Raw genomic sequence first — 24,261 nt, forward strand, 5'->3', positions numbered from 1 at the left:
CGATGTTGGACGGTTATTATAATGGTAGAAGAGGCCACAAGAAAGGGGGATCCATTGGACTACTGCGTCGCCCCACAAGGCACTCTGTCCGCACGCTTTCCGAGTACTTTCTCTAATTACAAAGCTGTAAATAAATACAATTGCATTATCACGGTTGCACAACCACGTACTCCAAACCCGGCTGTGACATACTGTCCCTTTGTCTTTGCCCTGTTTCACATTTATTCCCCAAACGATGATGAAATGTTTCGGTATCATTTCCTCATTGCACAATCAAACTTCCCACTCAGATTAAAAACTTGTGCCGTAAATGTGAATTGTGAAGGGAAAATGGAGAAACCTCAGTGGCCTCTGTACATGTTTGGCAAAAAATATTACATTCAAATGAATTGGGGATATATTGTTGTTCGTTTACCCTTGTGATCACAACAGAACATGATTTTTATTTTTTTATGAAGACTCAACGTGTATTCAATTGTGTCTTACTCTAGCTATGAAGGAAAGAATCTGTCTGTCTGTCTGTCTCTCTGTCTGTCGGTCATCTGTCTCTCCTTCGATTATCTCGACAGCCCTTCATCAGATCTACGTCACCCTTGGCGGGTGTGTTGCACGCTCCCCGCCGGGCTCCCAGCCACGCCAGCGCCGCCCCAAGCCGGCCTCCCAACCGGAGGAGGACCTCCGCTCCCCGGCACCGAAGGACCGGGCCTGATCGGGCGCTGCGAGCGGCACCGAAGGACCGGGCCTGATCGGGCGCTGCCGGTGCCGGTGCCGGTGCCGGTGCAGGTGCCGGGCGCGGTGACTCCCTGCCGCGTTCTACTTTTTTTTTTCTGTTCACCGAATCACACCGACACCACGACACGCCCCTTTCCGGAGCGGTTCGTGACGTCGCACGTAACACGCCAGAAGAAAACGGAGGCCCGCCCCTCTACCGGCAGCGCCAATCGCCTCTGTTTATCGGGTCAACGGCGTGGGGGGGAAAAAACCCCCAAAACAAACCCCGCATATACGCGCTCATTTCGGTGTAAAAGCGGTAATGAAGGAAGCTCTGTCCGGAAGCGGGGCGGGGCTTCAGGGCCCCGTGGCTGGGTCACGTCCACAGCGCAGTGCGTTCCAACAGGCGCGTTTTGAACGCGAGCGAGAGGAAAGTTCTCCTGAGAAATAGTCAATCATCTCTTGTATTCCCAGGGCCTCAAAATCGAAGTTTAATCCAAGTTTATGATTTTTTTTTTGTGCCAGTAAGAAGATAAAAAAAAAAAAGCTCAAAAATGTGTCTTTTGGAAAGATTGATGTCCTTATATCATTGATAATATTTAGAAGAATTTTCGATGCATTTTTTATTTATAATATTTTTTGTATTGTGGCTTATCCAAAGTGAACCACATTCATTTAATCACTTGTATGAATGTAAATCGACACACACACACACACACACACGCACGCACACACACGGGCGCGCTTGCGCATAGATTATACATTACCTACATGAAACCAAAAAAAGTGATTTTACCGGCTATATTCATGCAATTTGTATTCCACTAACAAAAAGTCTATAAAACAAATTCAGAATCGAATGGGTGACGTCACAGACGCTACGTCCATGATTTAGATTAGAGAACATGCAATGCACTCTGATATGTTATTCACAATGATTAAAGAAACACCAACAAACGAACAAAACCACTTGTGCAGCGCTCCGTTCACACAGTTTATTGGATAACTGTTCCATACATTAGGGGACAAACGTAACACAACATGAGAAACATTCAAATCGGCAATAGAAGGAAATGTTTCCGAGGCAAAGTAATCAAATAAGCAAAAGATTAACTCATCAAAAAATAGAACTGCATGTGCTGCTGCTGCCGGATCGAGTGGTGGAAGGCGAGAAGCGGTGCAAGGGTCGTGACACGGGTATACCCAATAAGATTATAAATACACATTTGGGCTTAATAAACAACAAAGATTTGCTCCTGGCCACCTTATTACCTCGGGGTTTGGAAGTGCGCACATAAAAATCGCAAAAACTCTCAAGTGAATCCTTTTAAATAATCAATGAATAAAAAAACGAAACAAACAACACAATTAAAAACAGCGGAAGATAAGATGCTTTGGCCAACTAGTTTGTATATTTATCCAGTTGGATGGTGCAAAGAAGTGTCGCTTACAAACAACCTGCCAAGATTAAGCTGTAATTTATTTGGGGGGTAAGTAGGGGTATGGGGGGATAAATTCACGGGACCGTGGCGACAAAAGGTGACGTAGCACGGGGTGAGTGAGATGGCGGGGCACTCTGTGTCTCGGTGGTCCTATAAGAAATCTGAAAGCCAATCGGAGAAAAAAAAACATTGTTTTTGTGTACCGGTTTTGCTTTTGGTTGCGTCCGAATGGGGGGGGGGGTGTGTAAAAAACAAAGGTTTATTTATCTCTTACTGTAGTCATTGTGTCAGCAGGAGTGAATGCTCAGTACAGTACGACAAAAGCGGTGAAAGCGGGATGATATATCGGCCTCTGGCTGCTAGGAGTGCTACCACCTCAATAAAAACAAACAAAATAAAAACAAAAAATAGAGATAAATCGTTGATTGTTGATTTATCCCCCCCCCGCCCCCCTTGTGCAGAGTTTGTTTTCTTTCCTCACTTTTCCCCCATAAGAGCACTCTGAATGAGACCGTACATGCAGTTTTCACATTCAGTTTTCTGCTCCATCCGTCCCCTCGTGCTCGTCAACACTCAGGCAGAAAACGCAAAAAACAACAACAACAACAAAAAAAACCTAGATTATCTGACACATTCATCTCAGAAGCCACACGGGATGTGAGTAACGTCGTACTATTTAGACTGGTTTTTTTTTCTGCATAACAAAGCTGGCGGAGGGCTGCTGATAATATTGCTGTACTGTAGAATTTGAACTAACCGGATGGTGAATGATTATGTGGGATTTGTATTATACATGGAGGCTGTTCAGGTGGCCCGATTGGGCACTGTGAACTGTGTGTGTGTGTGTGTGTGTGTGTGTGTGTGTGTGTGTGTGTGTGTGTTGAGTCGCATTTGATTAGGTTCAGGGCCATCGAGACATTAGAGAACATGGTGGTGCTTTTTCATCGGGTTAAACCCTTTGCATGTCTGCCTGTGTGTGTGTTTTTGATATCGTTGGTCAGTCTGTGTATATGTGTTTGGCTAAGGGATACCATAGTAGTGTGCAAAACTACTTGTTTAGTGTTTCGGGCCTATAGGTCACTGCAAAGGAGGGTCAAGAGCAGGACGAGGAGCAGGAGGAGGAGGAGGAAGCCTGGGCAGTGACCCCCGCACCACAGAGCTCCTCTCGGGCCATTACTGCTGACTGACTCCCATCTGCTGGTGGTCTGCCCCCGGCTCGCCCTCCACATCTGCGTGGTAATGCTCAAAACTGTCGTCGTCTATGTCCGGGAGACCCAGGAGCTATCGAGAGGGGGGGGTATATACAGTAGCAGGATGAGGGAAAGCGAAGAGGGCGTATCATGAGCGATATGGCGATGGTACAGTGCCGCTTACAGGTCTGAAGGATGTGAAGACTTTCTCCAACACCTCCTGGAGGGTCTTCTTCCCGCAAGAGGAGATGTAGTCCTGAGCCAGCTGCAGGAAGGGAAGGCAGTCCTCACTCTCACTCCACACATGCTACACACAGGAGACACACGCGCGTGCACACACACACACACACACACACACACACACACACACACACACACACACACACACACACACACACACACACACACACACACACACACACACACACACACACACACACACGTGCATAGATTATAGAACCATATTTTCTACTTTAAACCACGACTTTCAACTCTAGCTACAAGGTATTCCAACAACTCACGCTTTCAACTCACACTTTGACTCGCAAGGATCACACCAGTGGGTTGTTGACAGTGAAATAATTGAGAAAACATGTGTTAAGCCTCCTTTACACTGAACACGACAAACGACAAGAACAAACCAGAAGTCCACTCATTCCCAAGTACAGTGGGATTCCGCATGCAAAAAGCTGTGATGCGCTGCCGTGCAGAAGTTCCGCGCCCGATCGGGGTTTTCGGGACACGTTCAAAATGTTGTCAGTCAAAGATTTTATTTTGACTGGGCTTAAATTGAACTAAATAAGCCACATATATAAAATAATTACGTTATTAACGTTAACCTTTTGTAGCAGTATGCAGACACTATATGAAGTGAGTTTTAAACACACTCATTCATGGGGAAATGGTCAATTTCCAGCTGAGCAAACTACTCCCGGTTTTTCTGGAAAAACGAGCTCTCCCATTTTCCCTGACATAATTTTGTGACGCGAAACCCAGACGCAGTTCATCCGACGGCCACTAGAGGCAGGGTCCGCCTGCTGGATACAATTAAGCATTCGGGGTGAAGGACGCTTTAGCCCGGAGTAATGCATGACGTAGAAGACAGAGCCAATCCTTCGGGGCCATGTGGTACGTATGAGACATCTTTGAAAGTGAAGATAACAACATCAAACCTCCATTGTGCAAAATGTATGTCTGAGCAGAGCTAATGCGAAAACAACTCTGGTGACTGAGAACAGCCCCGTGCTGAGTGGGTGTCTAAACATCACCGTTGAAATCATTAACGTATATTAAAGTAATCAATAAGAACCTGCCCGGCTTGTTGCAAACAAGGAGAGAGAGAGAGAGAGAGAGCGAGAGAGACAGTCCCCTGCTGATAGCAGTAGCGATCCCCCATGCGGTGCTGGAACTCTATAGTCATGGAGAGTAAGAGAGTTATTGTACCTGGTTGTTTTGAGGCGCGGTTATAGGAATGGGGACGGTGGGCAATGCTCCATCGAATGCTCCATCAAATACTCCTAATAACCCCCCCCCTCCCGCCGACATGCTTCGCGTCCCCGTTTCTCCAAACCAAACAAACAAAAGCAGTGTGTTTTTATTGCAGATTTATTTATTTTCCTCCGTTACCTAATTGAATGGGGGGAGAAGCCCAGTGCATAACTCTTTGTCAGTCACTCTCTTATATTATTATATTATGTATAAGTCTCTTCAAAATATTTTATACTCTTATACTCTCATACCCATTTCGGTGCTGTTTTAAATATAAATAATCCCAACTAATCTTGTTTTGAAAGGTTTCTCTAGATGAGTCTATAAACCATCTATACCTCTATCTTTGCGTGTGTGTGTGTGTGTGTGTGTGTGTGTGTGTGTGTGCCTGGTGTCTGTTCATTTCCCACCCATGCATCCTCACACACCCAGAATTGGTTCTGGTTCTTGGACACGTTTGAGGCCTGTTTTAGCACCGGCCTCGGCCTGTTCTGCTGTGTTTGGCACGGCGCACACGGGCGACGATGCCTCTGACATAATCTGTTATTGACAGAGGGTTTGCTCAGCCTCCCTGGCTCCGGCGCGCCACGAGCCCGCGGGTCGGAGATCCATGGTCGGGCCTGTTGTGGACACATTGCATTCTGCAGCAGCGAGCTACACGGCACATTAGCAGCTACACCTCTGCTGATGGGAGGGGGATTTCGCTTGGGTTCATGCAACACGCACACGCACACACACACACACACACACGCACACACACACACAACTCGGGCGCACCAAACCGCGATGACGTCACCACCACCTCCTATTCTCCACTCTGGCGGAGCGCAACCCCCCCCCCCGTCCCACTTGAACCACCCATCAGCTGTAAACCCGGGGCCACCCCCCCCACCCCCGAAAATGCACCCACTTACGAAATTGTCGGTTCCGCCGGTCAGGTTGTCCGGGCACAGTACGTAGAAGGAGATCCCGGGCTCCGCGTAGAAGTCCAGCCGCCGCTCGTCGTCCTCCTCGGCGAATATCAGGTCGAACGGATTACCGGAGCACCACTTCTCCGCCGCCTCGACCAGCTGCTTGAACTCCATCCTCCGCTCGCCCTATGCGGCTGCCTGCCTGCCTCCCTGTCCGTCCGTCCGTCCGCCTGCCTGCCTGCCTGCCTGCCTGCCTGCCGGTCCGTCTGTCTGTCGGCGGGGTCCGTGTCTCCGGTGGGGTGTCTCTCTCTCTCTCTCTCTCCGGTGATGCTCAAGACCCCCCTAAAAAAAAAACAACCCCCCCCCAAAAAAACAGCTGACACCACGTACAGCGCTGCCCTTACCACATCACCACCACCATCATCATCATCACCATCATCATCATCATCATCATCATCATCATCAGCATCCTCCGCTACACGGGCCCCCAAAAAACGAGGATCGGACTATTGACGCATCGCCTTTCGGTTGCGCGTCTCAAATCCCCATCCCTTCGTTTTTATTTATTATTATTATTCTATTTTTTTGTTACCCGATCGCACACGCACGGCCGCGGGAACGCTTCACGTCCCGCTCCGCAACGCGATGACGAAAACTGAAGTTATAGGTGGCAGCCGCAGCCCGCGAGCTGCCTCCACCCACGACCACAACTTCCACCACGTTCCCATCGATCCGGGTTTTTTTTTTTTTTTTGTCAAAGTGTGATCACTTTGTTATTATGACGGGGTAAATGAGCGTTTTGACGGGTTTTTTTTTTGTTGTTGTTGTTGTTGTTTTGTTTTGTTTTGTTTAGAATCTTAACAAAATCGAAACAGAAGCTACCCAGTGCTCTGCGGGGTGGCACTATTTCAATTTGAAGAAAGAAAGAAAACAGAAAAGCCCGTAAAGGTGTGTACCATGGAGTGACACCCCACTCAGACCATTACGTAACCTGTAGGGAACGGGGGGCTCGGACAAATAAACCCGTTTTTGGGTTTTTTGGGGTTTTTTGGGTTGTTTTTTTTTAACCTGCACCGCCGCAAACCCCCCACCGGGTGGCGCTGTTTCCTTCGCTACAACCTGGCTGCAGGTAAACCGTGTCCCACACTCGTGCTGCGCTCCCTCGGAAATCGCTCGTTCCGAGTTTGGCAGCTCCCAACCTCCGCCATAAATGTTCACACAACAACAACAACAACAACAACAACAAAGAAAAAAAGTCGTTTGGATCGAAGTTTAAACGGACGTTTCCTTTGCACTTTTCCCCGAGTACGAGGTTGGATCCATCCCGAGTTTCAACCTCGAAGGACGTGCAGCACAGCAGCACTAAACCCTCGTTCGTCCGCCGCACCGGCTGAGGCGATAAAAGCGTGTATTTACTGAACATCCATTTTGAAAAATGGGAAAATGAAATGGCAGTACACACTGTACACGAACATAAATCATCCACACAGGCCCTCCTTCCACTCCCTCGCCACCAGAGGGCGGGCGTGCCCAGCGCCTTGTCCCCGGGACCGAAGGCGCAGCCTGACACTGCGTCTATACCAAGTATTACGGTAAAATGTTTCCCCCCCCCCCCCAGAGTGAATCTGGAATCAATGTTGGGAATTTGTTTCCTAAAAATGAGGAAGGTCGGACACGAAATGTAAATCTGATAATTGAAGGGGAAAAAAAAATGTAGGGACAGCGCACCACCTCATACCCCCACCGCCAACACGAAAACCCTTCAAGTCGTGGTATAGAACGAATACAAAACCATAACGTGTATGGAAATAAAGCCAAATTCAGACTTAAATAAAAAGCAAACTCCACTTTTCCATAGACTGATTCCCCTGAGACCAACGCCCCCTGACGACACTGAAATTAGTTAGTGTCCCTTTTTTTGTAGAACCTTAATTCTGCACAACCGATTACCGACAACGCAGTGAACCTTTTTTAAGGGGAAAACGTCTATGTATTAATTCGACTTTGTACTTAGTTGTGCTTGAACTATGGAATTCCAGTTTCCTTTTTTGTTCTTCTCGGAACGTGGCCCGATTTTCCGTACAACGTATGTTAATGTTCATTGTATGGCATGTTTCAAAGGGCTTTCACTTTGAAGTTCCACGGCAGAATGGTTTGACGGGGAGGACCAATACATTACACTAGCAGCACAAAATCCAACACCGACAAGCTTGGTCTGGAATTGTGGGAACTTGTTTTGTGCGAGGTTTCGGCCCGCGCACTCATCTCGCCAAAGAGATTTGCTTACGGGAATAACAGAGTGGGACAGAGAAATACAGCCGTCATGGAAACACATAAACATATTCGGGGATTTCCCCACGGAGCCCCGCCCCACGGGGGCCCCCCTATAAAGTTGAGCTTTTTCTGCTTTGGCTGCCAGACATAAGCCACATATGTACACGGGCACACACAAGCAAGTACGCACACACACACAGACACACACACAGACACACACACACACACACACACAAAAACAGCACACTTTAGAATTTCACCAGGAATAACAATGCATCGGACTCATAAATTTGACGAATATAATGAGCTGCCAGCATAATTGCCAAGCATCTATTTCTACTACAAATGTAACTTCCGTTGGACTAGTATTCCACCTCATAGCAGCCACCTTAAAGTTGCAGAAGATACAGAAATGGTCTTTCAAAATAAAAGCCCTTTAACACATCTTCTAGAATGGTTGCAACCATACATCCTTTCTTGAAAAGAGACCAAGTTCAGACTACAATCAAAGGGAAAATCCACGGTTGCACGTAAGAAATAATCCTAAAAGCCGTCTTCCAGCCCAGGACACCCTCCAACGAGCTTCAGAATTTCAAAACCAAAGCCTTATGCGTCGACGCGTTTGAAGCGTTGAACGCAATGAAGCCAAGTTCGAAGGTACAAAAGAAGGAAAGTCCACTTCCCACCAAACGAATGTAACCTCAGACGGTGAGCAAGCCCTCCTGGGGCCACAGCCCGTACGGGTTTCAGAACATTTGGAAGCCCACAGACACAGTACAGAATGAGGGAAAGTGTAGAATTTGTCCTGAAAACAAATTTGAGCCAAAACTAAGCAGCGCAAGTTTGAAGGCGTAAAAAAACAAACAACAAACAGGGTTTCCTTCTCTGCATTCCTGTCGGGAGTCAGGTATATTCATGAGTTGGTGTTTGCTTTGAACGTGCATGTGAATTGAAATTCCATATGAAATGTGCAGAGCGACGCTGGTCGGTAAGTTCACGAACGTGGCCTTGTTTTCCCACACGCGACACGGGTTATACCCATTCCGTACCGTACTATCGAGGGCTTTCATGTTTAAATCTCCCATTGGAGGGCTCTGAGAGTTTATGAGCAGCCGTTTGAATGACTGTGCCTTCCATCCTCCATGGTTTGCTTTCTAAACTCTCCTTCACACGCGTCCCACATGCAGCCCACAGCTGAGCCCCCCCCCCCCCCAACATCCGTGACTGTAATGTCGGTTATAGTCGCGCACGACAAAATAACGTGCGGACTCGTTCGACAGACCGCCTCCTCCGAGCTGGACCGCCGGACCGCAGTCCCCTCCAGTCCTCCGCTGCCATACCCAGAGCCCTGGTCATCTGCCGCCCATTATCTGTGTGTGTGTGTGTGTGGGTGTGTGTGTGTGTGTGGGGGGGGGGGGGGGATGAGATCCTGTTTCATCCGGCGGTCGTCTTCAACACCACGACACGGGACGTGGGAAATAAGTGAAGGGAACATGTTGCGTTTCCAGGGCTGAGGGGAGGCGGATCGCTGTCTGAGAAATGGATCGCCCAGAAAACGCAAGTAACTGCGGAGAAGCCACCGGGTGTCCCGAAGAGGAGGAAGTCGATCCCAGAATCCAGGTCAGACTCGACTTTTCTGTTGTCCAACCGGTGAAAGTTGAAGGGGCGGGAAAGTGGAATCTCGATTGAATGCACAGCGTGCAAAAGGTCACCAAGAAGTAGCGTTTTGATTATTACAGCGGTATGCTCTTTATTCCCTCGTGGTTTTTATTTTCTGGGTTCTCATTTTCCGTCTATCTATCTATCTATCTATCTATCTATCTATCTATCTATCTATCTATCTATCTGTCTGTCTGTCTGTCTGTCTGTCTGTCTGTCTGTCTGTCTGTCTGTCTGTCTGTCTGTCTGTCTATCTATCTATCTATCTATCTGTCTATCTGTCTGTCTGTCTGTCTGTCTGTCTGTCTGTCTATCTATCTATCTATCTATCTATCTATCTGTCTATCTGTCTATCTGTCTGTCTGTCTGTCTGTCTGTCTGTCTATCTATATCGATCTATCTATCTATCTATCTATCTATCTATCTATCATAGAGTTATTATCTATCTATCTATCTATCGGTCTGTCTGTCTGTCTATCTATCTATCTATCTATCGGTCTGTCTGTCTGTCTATCTATCTATCTATCTATCTATCTATCTATCTATCTATCTATCTATCTATCTATCTATCTATCTATCTATCTATCTATCTATCTATCTATCTATCTATCTATCTAAAATGTAAGGGTCTCGCCTTTTATATGATTTTAACACACACACTGAGTTGGTAAACAGGGTTCAGGCGTGGTGCTCCGGCTCCATGTGTAATCCAGCCCGCAGAAATTTTGGAAACTCAACCACAGTTTATTTACTGCTTAGCACCCCTTCACACACACACACACACACACACACACGCACGCACGCACGCACGCACACACACGCGCACACACACACACATGCTTTGCCTTTCGTGGATCCTTCATGCCATGCTTTCTGTAAACAGGGAGAGCTGGAGAAGCTGAATCAGTCTACGGATGACATCAACAGATGGGAGGGTGAACTGGAGGTAGGCACCACCACGACGCGAAAAGATACCACGCTGTGCATCTGCCCAGGAAGGGAACCGTCACCTCTTTTGGGAGTTTTGTTGGAATATTGCGAAAACAACAAAAAAGCATTGCAAGGGGATAATAACAACTTGGTACGGATTCAGCACCTAGATGATGTAAAAATCTGCAAAATGGGGGAATCCAGCTCCCGCAAAAGCTTTTCATGAAAACGAAGCCAATCTCTGGCATGGAGGTTAGAGAGAAAAATGGCTCCTGGAACTGCTGCGAGACGAGCGGGAAGGGACTTACAGTATATTTTATGGGTCTCAATCGTATCTACGGGAGGCTTGGGGGTGGGGGCTGCTGGTCACCCTTGAGGAAAGCATTCCAGAGTTTTTTGGTTTTCCTCAAAGTAGGGCCTCTTCTGTCTTCCATTACAAAAACACTCTGGAAGCAGCGGTGTAGCGAGGAGAGCGAGAGAGAGAGGAGTGCACTCATGGTCAGATATCTAAGACGAGACTGGCCCTGCACGTTGGTGGATGGAAGAATGCAGTGAGCGCTGTTGGCAGGGCGATGTGGAGAATTCCCTACAGACCCCTTTTTGTCTCCCACGCCGTGGCCTCTGGAATTGATTAGGACCCATGTATTTTACAGTGGTGGTTCTCAACATATGATGCGTGGACTACCAGGGGTCCTTCAAGGGTCCTTCATGGACCTACAGCAACATGATTAATAGTTCAAACTCAGTTATTTCATTTACAAGATGTCAGTACCATTAGAGAATGTTCAGTAATGACTATTTTGATCCTAGTTTAAGTAAAATATAGACGTATGGAAAAAAAAAGTCAATAGAAGATTATAAAATTTCACACAATAATACAATATAAAGGGATTTATTACCTGCAATCTGTTTCGCACATCCATGCCTCTGCAGAAACAGGAAGTGTGGCAGCGGGGCTGTTTCCTTTTTGTTTTTGTTTTTGCCCTTTCTCCTGTCGGCCCTGTTGGGACACTGGGTTACGCCCTGGTCCACAAATTGAGCTTTCGACTGTAAAAATCCCAAAATAAGCCGTCTTGGTCTCCCAATTACCTCCTTGAAAAACCGCAAGTGGAAAATAAATGCTTGGAATCCAAACCGGCTTTGTGGAATTTGATGATTTTCCGGCTGGGTGTATATGTACAAGCGTGTGGTGTGTGTGTGTGTGTGTGTGTGTGTGTGTGTGTGTGTGTGTGTGTGTGTGTGTGTGTGTGTGTGTGCCCCTTTGTACTTAGTTCTAGTGTGTGTGTGCGCGTGTTTTTGGTCAAATGGGTCATTGTCATATTAAATTAGCTGAATCAGCCCTTTTGAAGAGAGCACAAGGTCCAGACTTAGCATGGTCTAATATTGTGTGTGTGTGTGTGTGTGTGTGTGTGTGTGTGTGTGTGTGTGTGTGTGTGTAGCGGGGGGTCGGGGGACGGCCAGGGACAGAGCATACATACATAACAGCAACACAGATGAAATAAATGCCTCCGAAACTAATTTCAAGCTATTTTAATCCAATATATTAACTGCGTATTGATCTATATATTTTCCGTCTCTGTGTGCGTGTGTGTGTCCGGTGCAGGACTGCCGCCAGAGGTTCCGCACCGTGCTGAAGGAGGCGACACTGAAGCTAGACGAGCAGGTGAAGAAAATTGGACGGGCTGTGGACGACTCCAAGCCGTACTGGGAGTCCCGCAAGGTGGTCAGACAGGTACGTTGTGCACGCATACACACGAACGCATGCACACGCTTTTGCACACGCGCGCACACACGCACACACACACACACACACACACAGATACAGGTAAAGGTGATTTAAAATGAAAACTGCATTAAAGCCTTATTAATGACCACAAAGAATTATAAGGGCGTTATGAGTTTATGAGGACAGTGAATGTGCCCTGACGATACCAAGGCCCTATTAATGCTGTTGGGTGTTCAGATGTGACGTCCTTTTAAATCATATACCACACACACACACACAAACATTCTTGTACTGGTATCAAAATGAGGTCAGAGTAAATACACCTAGTTCGTGCATGAGGACCCATGTTCCTGGTGCCCTACTACACCAAAAAAAAGTCAATTAGGAGACTGTTCCTCACAAGTACACGCACACACTCAAATGAGGTAAACAAGTTTGATTGAGTGAGTGAGACATTACTGAGCAAAGCCCTTGAGGACAGTCTTTGAGGGGGATTAGCGTTGAGGCGTTTAAAGAGCCCGGCTTATAGCCGCTGCAGAAGAACCTCGGTCCCGATCCGTTCAGGATAATTAACCGAGCCACACATTCGCACATGGCCGCACGTGCACGCAGGCGTACATGTAAGACAGGAAGTAGGTGGAGTTGCATTCTTTTGTCCTGTGGCAGCGCCCTTGCTTTGGCTCGTTCGGATTGGACGATGGGTAGATACTTTCAGCCCCCCCCCGTTTGCCCGCGTCCTTATCAACCTAAAAGGAAGCAGCGTTTGAGTCATGTGCCAGAAGTCTGTTTGTCAGTTCTGAGCTGTCGCGCTGGAAATAGGAGTTGTGTGTGTTTGTGTGTGTGACAGACTACCTACTAGTGCCGAGGGATCCGCTTATGACTTGCGCATGTGAGCGTCAAGGATTATTGGAAGGTTTTGAATTATGATGGTCCACATGCCCACGTGAAAGGATCAACACCCTTTTCCAGTCTATCTGTGACACGTGTGTAGGTGTGTGTGTGTGTGTGTGTGTGGGTGTGTGGGTGTTGGCGCTTTTTGTTATTGTGTTTGGGGGTGGGGGTTTAAATAAAACACAGCCCTGTTTAAGGCCTAGGGGTGAACTGACATTTTTTTATTATTTATAAATGAATATTTAAATATTTAAGATGTGACCCCGTTTGATAGACGTGGAATCAGCCGCTTGTCCCTTATCCTCAATACCCGTCTTCCCCCAACACGTGCAAGCCCGGACTCGCACGCACACACACACACACACATAGAATCACATACAGTACTTTGTCAACATCCTAAGCCACTCTAAGCCCCAAACCCCCATCAACCCTCCTCCCCCCGTTTTGCCCCCTGACATTCCGATGCACTGCAGGAGGGGGTCAAGAATTTGTCTGTACTGTCCTATCTTTACCTCTTGTGGTCCTCCATTGCTATACACACAGATAGATATACGTAGATATAGCGACACACATGCATCCAAACACATCAATGCATCAATAAAAGCAAAAATATACACTCTTTCACTGGGACTGTATCAAAGAGGAGCGACGGGCATCATGAGGTGACGGTCATTATGCTGTTGTCCGCCTGTGGGGGGCTGCGGCCTTCATAGCTGGCCACAACGCCTATAAAGACATTAAAATCGGTGACAATGGCTCTCATTTGCATGTTATCGCAGGCTTGGTCACACCGACTCAAAAAAGCCTTTGTGTGGAAAGGAATAGGGGGTGAATTGCGTCACTGCCGCCTAACAATATGTGTCACACACTAGCGGTGCTGAGGGTTAGTCATAATACATTTCAGTGGTACTGTAACTCGGTTGGGCCATGCCTTCTTTCCCCATCTTAACCTACGTCAAAGCATCTTTCGAGAGTCTTTCTTTCAAAATAAAGCTTGGCGCTGGGGAAGGATGTGAAGTGCACTTCCAGGATGTCCTGTGAAGCTCGAGCAATTCACCCCGCGTCCAGCTCGACGAGCAGCCTCGCACAGTGAATACGCCAAACCCTCGCACGTCGGGATCCAGGCCCCCCTTTTTAAATCTATCGGGTCGTTGTTTAAAAATTCTCTGCGTCAGTTAAACATTTCTAACTCTCTCTCTCTCTCTCTCTCCGGATTCTCACTCCACCCCCACCCCTAGTTCTCTGAGTCTGGGAAGTAGGTCAGTGTGTGTGTGTGTGTGTGTGTGTGTGTGTGTGTGTGTGTGTGTGTGTGTGTGTGTGTGTGTGTGTGTGAGATATGGATTTATCATTTGCCAGAAAGTCAAACTAACATTTAACGCAGAGGGAGAGTGAGCGACTTATCTTCTCCCCTTCTCACACCCCTCCACCCCTTTGCTTTTCCCAAGACCCAATCCTTCACCTACAGATCTTGGATAAGGCTATGTAACTACCCCAACCCCACCCCCTACACAAAAACACCAACACCATCCCTGTCCCCCACCACCAACAGCCCTTCAGTGGGAAGTGTATCCTCTGGCTCTTTGCTTGATGACAAGCGTCCCAGAGCAGCGTCTGCTTTGTGTCCCCTTTGAGACCTGGGGGGCCCTTGAAACTGCTGATGTCATCGATGGGGGGGGTCCTTATCGTAACACGACTGAGTGTGTGTGTGGGGGGTTACTCAAACTGGGGAGCAAGTGAGAGTTGTCTTTACTTGTTGGACTCCCCATGGCAATAAAGGAAAATATTAGCAAATGGAAAGTTGACAAACGGATTAACCAATAACCGCCATTTGCATTTTGGTCTTGGCGTTTTCAGAGAGGGTATAAGGGTACGAGCGTATGCAAACAATTTGCACAATATAATGTAAAAATGTGAAAATAGTCTGGGGTAATAAAAAATGTGTGTGCTGAGAAAGGCTGGCTAACACTCTAAAACTCGACACCGGTCTGGTGCTTTGACTGTTGTCGGAACTGGAAGCAATAAAACGCCATCCCGCCCATTTCCTCACTTAGAAGTTAAAGTCCCGGTTTGTGTGTCAAAACTCAGCTCTACACATGGGTGTGAGTCAGTGTGTCCGTGTCTTGGATGGGCGCAAATAGTCCCTTTTCACCCTTTATTTCTCTGCCCTTTAGCCTATAGGGACTCATTCAATGAGCGCTTGTCCAAATAAAGAATTGGGATTTACAGTGGGTGTGTCAGAACATGTGTGGGTGCTTATATGAGGGTCTGTGTGTGTGTGTGTGTGTGTGTGTGTGTGTGTGTGCCTGTACACTTGCGTTGTCTCAGTTGGCCTTTGCAGTTATCAAAATGAATCACCCATTGGATCTCTAGGAGAAACTAAGCCAAGCAACACACACACATTAACAGAACCATGCACTAAACCTCGCTCGGCTCTCTTGATGCTCTTCAGGCCCAGGTGGAGGCCCAGAACGCCACGCAGGAGTTCCAGCGGGCGGTGGAGATCCTCCGGGCGGCCAAGGAGACCATCGCCCTGGCCGAGGAGCGGCTGCTGGAGGAGGACAGCCGCCAGTTTGACTCGGCGTGGCAGGAAATGCTCAACCACGCCACACAGAGGGTAAAGACATGATACATACAGTGTAGGTACACCATCTGGGAGGTTCTGCAGAAAGGAATCGTGCTTGGACTTCCAATGTCACGGAGCGTTTCGGGGGTTTTATGGCATGGGAAAAGGGAGAAGAACATGTACCAAACCAGTTTTCCAGAGCCAGAAGCTGGCAGGGGAACGGAATTTAAGCTAGTATGGATGTGAAAAGGGCTATTTCCTGTCTGAATGTTGCAGGTGATGGAGGCGGAGCAGGCGAGGATGTGCAGCGAGGCGGAACACAAGAAAACGGCGGCAAATTATAACTCCTGCATCGGTCACATGAAGCAGCTGGAGAAGAAGCTGAAACGCTCCATCAACAAATCCAGGTGAGAGCGTTTGTTCCTACAGGACCTACAGCGGAGGAAGCATTATGTAGCTAATGCTGGGAGGCGTGGGCCTCTGATTTTGTGTGTGTGTGTGTGTGTGTGTGTGATTGACTCAGATAGAGAGAGAGTGAAAGACCGAGTGGGAAAGAAAGATGACATCCACGTCATCCGATCCAGTCCAGATGTTTTCACATGTGGGTGTGTTCCCTTTGTCAGAGCCCAGGAATGCGGGCGCTTGTGGAGCGCCGTTGTTTTTCCAGGGGTTCTCCGTTGCCATGGCAGCTGGCACTGCGCCCTGAGTCAACGTTTCACTCTTTAGCGCCCGCCCACCTGCCCTCCCTTCCTCCCTCGCTCATGGCTTTCCTTTTGTTTTTTCTCCCCCTGCAGACCATATTTCGAACTGAAGGCAAAGTATTACCTACACCTCGAGGTTTGTAAATTTCAGCTACTACTTTCTTAGACATTAGAAGTCTTCTTAGACAGTTTCACAAAATGGCAATGATTCATTTCTTAGCATGCCCTTCATGACACCGTTTGTGAAGCCCCGTCCTCTGCTCACTCGCTGTTCGCTGTTTATAGATATCACATGTGTAACGTGTCCACATTGCAATAAATTTGACGTCCTTGGGGCCCCAGAAATATACCCAAGTGTGAAGTAGAAGGTTGTTGAGATAATCGAAGGACATTCAGACAGACAGACAGACAGACAGATAGATAGACAAGAGGTTCACCCCTTTACAGCTAGGAGATATTATATAGTTAGAAGTTAGATAGTTAGATAGGACCATTCCAGTGTCCGATTGACTTTTAACCCATTATAGAACTGGTCAGTTACGTCAAAGTCACTTTGTTTTACCATAATCTGTATTTGCTATTCAAATTGGAAAAATATAAATTGTTAAATTGTTATTGTTAAATATAAATGATATAAATAAGGGATGGGGAAAAATAATGTGTACTGTAGTCATTTTAAGTTAGATTTCTCATTATAGTGTTCAAATTTTCCAAAACCTGAAAATAGAGGCAATATAAATAAAATATAAGCTCTCATCAGGAAAACAGAGGTGTAAATTTGAAATGTGTGTGCTGACTAGTAAACAGACCAAAACTCAATTTGACTTTGGAATTTAAGCTCAGCCCAGTCCGAATTCAACTTTCTACTCCGAAGGTGCATTTACCGTGTTGTTACTTATGTTGTCTTTTTCTGCTATGTATGGAATCCAATTGTATAAGACAGCTTTCATAATCTCTCGTAGCAACTGAAGCGCCACGTGGATGAGCGCCAGTCCAAACTGGTCCTGGCCAAGGCCGAGTACCGCGCTGCGCTGCGCAACCTGGAGACCATCTCCGAAGAGATCCACGCCCAGCGACGCAGCCTCTCCATGGGCGCCAGGGAGCAGGGCGTGGGCGCCGAGGGCAGCGGCGGCGAAAGCGAGGACATCGGCAACTTCAAGATGGATTCCGACGGCCTGTCGAGTGAGTAGCGATTCAAGTTCGGAGGTTAACGAACGTCCGTATGTCCAAACGAGTTTCTTCATGTTTTGCCTGGTAACTGTGTCTGCATGTTTAATGTGTTCCTTGTCCTGTGTGTGTGTGTGTGTTTATGTGTGTGTGTGTGTGTGTGTGTGTGTTTCAGTGGTGTCCGTGTCTATTTACGAGGAGGGCAGCCAAAGCACCACCTCCGAGGAGGAGACCGAAACCCACTCCACCTCCGCGCCCCTCGACATCCCCCTCTCCTCGTCCTCCGCCCACTCGGCCCGTCCCTGCACCTCCGGGGCCCTGCCCTCCACATTCCCCAGCTACGCCTCCACCTCCTTCCTCGCCGCCTCCTCCCCCCCTCGTCCACCGTCCCCCTGCCCCGGTCATCCGGAGCTGCCGAGTCCCAGCGAGTCTCCCTCCGGCCCGGAGTCAGAGTGCGACTCCGGCCACGCCTCCCCCCTTTTGGGCCCTCGCAGCCAATGCAGCGGAGCCTCCTCCCCCGACTGCGACTGCGACCAGGAGAGAGGTTTGTGTGTGTGTGTGTTGTTTGTGGAAGTTGGTTAGTGTGTGTCCTTGCGTTAGATTTGTGTGAGAGTCAATTTGCTGAGACTTGTGATCCCCCTCATTTGCTACAATAACAAAAATTACTTTAAACTTTTTTTTTTTTTTTTTTTTTTACCCCGGACTCGATTCTGATTGGTCAATAGTTAAAAGCGCTTAAAATAGAAATGCTAGTTATAAAATAATTGCAAAACAATATTCCATCCCAATTTATTATTTATTTCATAAGTAGCCGTGGCACAAGCGGAACAATGTGCAGCCAGCCGATCGTTATTGCAGAATAACACCCCCAGTCAGGGGTTATTTTGCGATAATTACCGGCTGGCTGCACGTTAAAAAATCCAGATTTACTAATATTATGCCTTAAAAGTCATTACATTGGCTTCAATTTGTATTTATGAGGTCTTCTTTAAAATAATTACATTTTGTCAATATTGTCCTAAAAACGTCTTAAAAACTAATCAGTGTAACTCTGTGATCCTTGCAGACACCTTGGATTAGATTAATTTTATTTGTAACAGTAGCCAAAAGGTCCTAAAGAGTTAGGGTTAGGCCCTATTATAAAATGGTGATAACAACATAGATTCACCAATGTAACATGCTTTGTCCCTGTGTGTGTGTGTGTGTGTGTGTGTGTGTGTGTGTGTGTGTGTGTGTGTGTGTGTGTGTGTGTGTGTGTGTGTGTGTGTGTGTTTGTGTGCTGCAGGCGAGAGAGCGGAGGGAGCCGAGGCGACGCTAGAGCCCGGCCTCAACAAACTGACACTGACTCTCGTGTGCACCCCGGACACTGAGGACGAACAGGACTCTTATAACGCGATAAACCCCGACACCCGACCCCCCACCCCGGTCCCGACCATCCCCCTCCTCGACAGCGTCTGAAATGGACCTCCACTCGTCACTTTTTCCTTCTTCTTCTTCATCATCCTCCTTCTGGACCTCCTTTTCGGACTCCCTTTGAGAGCCACGGATGGAATCTGGATGAAGTGCCAACGGGTTCGGTTCAAAACAAACCGGAAACACGCCCCCACCTCTGGAACGAAAAAACAGCCTTTTATCATTAGTTCATTATCAGTGTTGAAACCAATTTTTTTTAACGTGTTGCGTTTTATGCTGCGTGTTCGGTAAAAAACGTCCGCTGCTTTCTCAGCCAGATCGAGATTCTGAATCTCATTGAGACTTACCTGGTAAAATAAAGGTAAAATATAATAACAATAATAATAATAATAATAATAATAATAATAATCATAATCATAATCATAATCATAATAATGTTTATTTGTATAGCACCTTTCATACACGACATGCAACTAAAAGTGCTTTACATTAAAAGGCTGTCAAATAGCAACAATAAAAGTAAAGCAAACAAGCAAAATGCATTCACAAAGTAGCATAATAAAGTAATTATAAAAATGAAAAGCAGGATAAGAATAAGTTAATTAAAGAAAGTATAATAAATTGCATTAAAATACGCAAAATGCATTTAATTAAAAAAAAAATTAAATATACAAATTTTCAGATTTGGGTCATCAATTTAGACCATGAAAAAATAAATAAATAAATAAATAAATGGTCTTGGTCAACTGTCGTCGATCTCTCCACAGCACAGCAACTCAGACACAAAAATGGGTAAATGTGGGGGAAGGGAGCCAGTGCCAAGCTGATTAATGGAGAATGGAGTCTTATTTATCTTCCCAACCCCTCCTGTTGTTCCCAAAACGTCAAACACACAACGGCAGACGAATGGGGTCCAAATCCAACGTTATGTGACACATGAGCCGGTGGGTGGAAATCATCCTGGATTTGGGGGGGAGAGAGCGGACGGGACCGTGCGAGCGCTCGAAGAAAGAGCGCAAATGCTCATTGGTCGTTGGTCGGTGTAAGAAGGCTGACCAAAAAAAGCGACGAGCGTTTTCGTGAAAACTCACATGTGATACAAAAGTTCTATATTTATACTCCCGTATTTAGTGTACATGGACAGTATTTTTGTTGTTGTGGTTGTTGTTTAACACAATGTCTACGCTTATCCGAGCAATAAAGTTGTGTTTGTTTGATATTGATCTGTTCAAATCTATATTGTACCTCTTACTTGACAGACAGACAGACAGACAGACAGACAGAGACAGATAGATAGACCGATAGATACAAAGCAATCCAATTGATGAGGTAGATACATGATGAGACAAGATCTTTCACAACACTTAAACAACACAACCGAGGGTTTTGGAAGTGACGCTCCTCTGTGTTGGACGTTCTTGTTTATTTATTTTGTTTACATTCAGGATTGCACTCACTTCGCCCCAATGTTACAGCTGCAGCTCCTATTGTGAAACCACTACATGATGATTTTCCCAGGGGCTGCTGACTTTTGTTTCTCCCTCTTCCTCTCAGCTGTTACTCTGCCCTGGAAATAGGTTACACACACTTTTTAGTTTCTTATTGCTGCCTGTCAGCTGTTGCACGATTATCCCGTGACTTGAGTTTGTGCCTGAAAGTCCCACTTGACAGTTATTTCACTGTAGCTCCTTTATCTATGTCCCTCTGTCTGCAGCGGCTACTCTGGTAGTCTAAACATCAAGATAAGAGAGTTAGAAAACAGTATGCGCCATCTACAAGTCGATCTAGTCTCTCCGTGAAGCATTTATGAGTCATTTCAAATGTGCCTGCATTGTTGGCGCATTTTCACAAAGGTGCACGTTGCATGCGTCTGCTGAGAGGCTGTCCTCTGGTGTTGGTTCTGGTGAAAAGCATCTTCCTTTCCTATGATATTATTAAGGATACAGCTGCTGGAATCCTATTGTTTTTCTCTCCGATTTTATTCTTCTTCTTTGTCTTTTTGGCGCTAAAAGTATCTGAAACACTGCAACCTCAGTACGCAGAGACATGAGGTGTCGTTAGAACCGGGAGGTTTCAGACGTTTTGTTGTCCGAGTTTGGTCAATATCCATGTACATTTGGAGCAGAAATTAGATGTTGTCATTTTACAGGAAGTAGAAGAACGTTGCCGTGACTGGATTAGTTTGAGGAGCGGAACGCTGTGCGACGTCATCATCCGAAGTTCAAGCTGTGTCTCTCGGAAGTCATTCTCATCCAGCTTGCTACGCGTCGACCAGTGATACTCAAGCCACGGCTTGTGACGGCTCTTTTATGATTGGTTGCGGGTTTTTTTAGGTGTTATTTATAATAAAGTAAAATATTCTAAAAGTGTATTTCAATACATTTTGACTGCAGACATTGTCTGCAGTATTCAGAACTGAATTTGGCATTAGACACATCAACCTTGTAGCTTGATTGTCATTCTCCCTTGTAAGTCGCTTTGGATAAAAGCGTCTGCTAAATGACTAAATGTAAATGTAAATGTAACCAATGGCGGCTTCAAGAGGGAGCGCACCTACAGAGATCTGTTTCCGGGTAGTGATCAATGATCTGTTAACTGAGTGATCAATGGCTGATGACCTGGTTTCCACTGGCAATTTTATTATTAATTATTTGTAATGAATTATGTTATTACCGTATATAAGTATTAACCTGGAGCCGCAACTATCAGCGGATCAACACTAGCCACGCGAGACCACCCTCTCTAAATCATCAATTGACATGCCACTTTAATGCACATATCTGTATATACATAAGCATATTCCCGCTATCTATTCCATTTTATTTCATTTTATTTTTATTGTATTTTATTTTATTCTATATATTTTTATTTTATTCTATAAGTATTCAACTTACTGTATTACGTTTTAGGAGTCAGTTAGTCGGTTTATTAGAAATACATTTTTTTCCTAGGACATATTGTGTGTTATCACCGGGTGCGTCGCATTACATTTCACTGCATATATGTATGAAAGTATGTACATGTATGTGACAAATAAAAATCTTGAATCTTGAATCTTGAATCTTGAATCATCCACCGGCTTCCACGCTACAAGCCGATGCTGCGTTTCATGGAATCTCTGAAAACTGGAACTCTGCTGTGTTTCACAAAACCCCGAAAGCTATAATCGCTCATAGCAGGCGTTTTCACACCACAGGAAGCTCCAGGAACAATCATAATTGTTAAAACACAGTTCTTGAGGGACATCAGTGACGTAAGTGCATGGTGATTGGTCCACACGTAAGTCCAGGGCAGGGGTGGGCAAACTTTTTGGCTCGAGGGCCGCATTTAGTTTTTAAAACTGACCGGCGGGCCAGACCATTAGTGGATGAGGTGAAAAATGAGCAAACATAAAGTGTAAAATATATGTGAAATCTTTCCTCTTATGCCATTTTTTAATGAATGAATTCATTTTTAAATAAAAAATACAACAACTCACCATCGCTGGATTTAATGAGAACAGTGTTGGTGTGTTTTGTTTATGTTCACACCTAACCTCTGTTCAAACACATAGGTAGAGCCGAATAACACCAGCATCTTCCGTGCCAACTGTCGGATGTTTGAAAACTTTGTCTCATTCAGTGAAGCATAAAACATATCCAGGTTGACGGAGTTGAACCTCTCCTTTAGGGCAGAGTCAGACTGGAGATCAATCAGCTCCAACTGTAATTCCTGCGAGTGCTGCCTCATAATCCAATGACGGGCGACATGACACCAGCCGAGGTGACTTCTCAAACTTTTCAAAATCAGAGAATCGACGGCAGAATTCTCCGTGCAGGTCGTCCAGCGATTTACTGTATTTGCTCACATGTTGGGGGGCTTCTTTCAGCGGCGCTAGCGTGGCGAAATGCGCAAATTTGTTTGTCATATGTTTAGAGAACAACGTCAATTTTACCTCGATGGCTTTCACGTTTGAATACATGTGGTATACAAACGGATCTTTCCCTTGTAGCTTCACGTTCAGCTCATTCATGTGTGCCAGTATGTTCACAGCCACACCAAATCACAAAGCCAGTGTGCTTCTTTCAGCTCGAGAAAATCATCCGTATTGCTTGTATACAGCAACGGTTTCTTGGCAAATTAGACACACAGCCTTTGATCGTAATTCAGTTAAAAACATATTTTGCAATCCAACCTACGGGTGATGCATAGCGTGATTATCAGGTAAAATTAAGAAGAGTGACTTGACATCAGAGAAGGCCCACCAATGCGCCATCTGGTGGTACCATTAAATATTACAGGAAAATAACAGTAAAATGAATACTACAAATTTAAATATATTATAGGATTGTTGTTAATGTAAATGCCTCGTGGGCCGGATTGAACAACGCTGCAGGCCGGATATGGCCCACGGGCCGTGGTTTGCCCGCCCCTGGTCCAGGGAGATCGGTTGAAAACCAAAAAAGCAAAAAAAGGTCACAATTACCAGACTCGAGTAACTGCCTTGATGACTTGCAACTCGACCGAAAATAAATGACTTGAGACTCGACCTGTACTTGGTAGTTAAAAACTTGTGACTTGACTTTACTCGAGACCTAATGACATGAATGACTTGTTTGTGTTCACTTTAACCGAAGGAAACCTTGAACTAAAACGCGATCGGCAAACAAGAAAGCACTTTGGCTGGGCACGGCAGTCCCCCTCGCCTTATGTCAAGCGGACGGCCAAATGTCGTAGAAATCCATGAACGTTGCCATCCTGCAATTTGAGATTTTCCTTATCAAACACAAGTTGGTGTACATAAAGGGGCGGTGGTTTTTTTTTCCCTTCTGTGTTAAGCTCTGTGTGCTGCGATTGGTCCGCGAAGCGCCACGCTCCTCCACGTTTGTTTACATTCCTTCCCACGTGCAGATAGCGTAAAGCACGGTGACTCCAAATGATGTCACATATTGCCGTAAAGCAGTTCTACCGCTGATTTGCGACATAGTGATAGAAACGGTATAAAGGTCCAACCGATATCAGTCATTATTTAACTTTCTTGACCGCATCAGAGTCGGCAGTGAGGCAGCCGATGCGTCACGAATTTTTTAACAAGTATAATGAACAAAAACACATTGATTATTTATCCTGTACTTGTGTCACTCACCAAAATAAGCGCAGAAGCCCTACTAGGCATTATAAATCCATCCAGTTTGTTTAAACATGCGTTAAGACCC

General features: G+C 46.0%; 2 protein-coding genes across 2 annotated transcripts; one reads left to right on the forward strand and one right to left on the reverse strand.

Moving 5' to 3' along the window:
* Nucleotides 1–3,183: 3,183 nt before the first annotated feature.
* On the reverse strand, nt 3,184–6,387 carry mturn (maturin, neural progenitor differentiation regulator homolog (Xenopus)). Its single transcript, XM_080013493.1, has 4 exons — nt 6,335–6,387; nt 5,746–6,084; nt 3,528–3,650; nt 3,184–3,434 (listed from the first exon to the last, which is right to left on the reverse strand). The coding sequence occupies exons 2-4, from the start codon at nt 5,914–5,916 to the stop codon at nt 3,327–3,329; spliced, it is 402 nt and encodes a 133-aa protein (XP_079869619.1). The 5' UTR covers nt 5,917–6,084; nt 6,335–6,387; the 3' UTR covers nt 3,184–3,326.
* Nucleotides 6,388–9,418: 3,031 nt separating this feature from the next.
* LOC307237499 (SH3 domain-binding protein 5-like) lies at nt 9,419–22,120 on the forward strand. Its single transcript, XM_080010221.1, has 9 exons — nt 9,419–9,636; nt 10,559–10,621; nt 12,209–12,337; nt 15,672–15,836; nt 16,062–16,192; nt 16,580–16,622; nt 17,449–17,668; nt 17,829–18,197; nt 18,939–22,120. The coding sequence occupies exons 1-9, from the start codon at nt 9,556–9,558 to the stop codon at nt 19,109–19,111; spliced, it is 1,374 nt and encodes a 457-aa protein (XP_079866347.1). The 5' UTR covers nt 9,419–9,555; the 3' UTR covers nt 19,112–22,120.
* Nucleotides 22,121–24,261: the final 2,141 nt, after the last annotated feature.

The sequence above is a fragment of the Zeus faber genome (genome assembly GCF_960531495.2).
Source record: "Zeus faber genome assembly, chromosome: 1".
Taxonomy (NCBI): domain Eukaryota; kingdom Metazoa; phylum Chordata; class Actinopteri; order Zeiformes; family Zeidae; genus Zeus; species Zeus faber.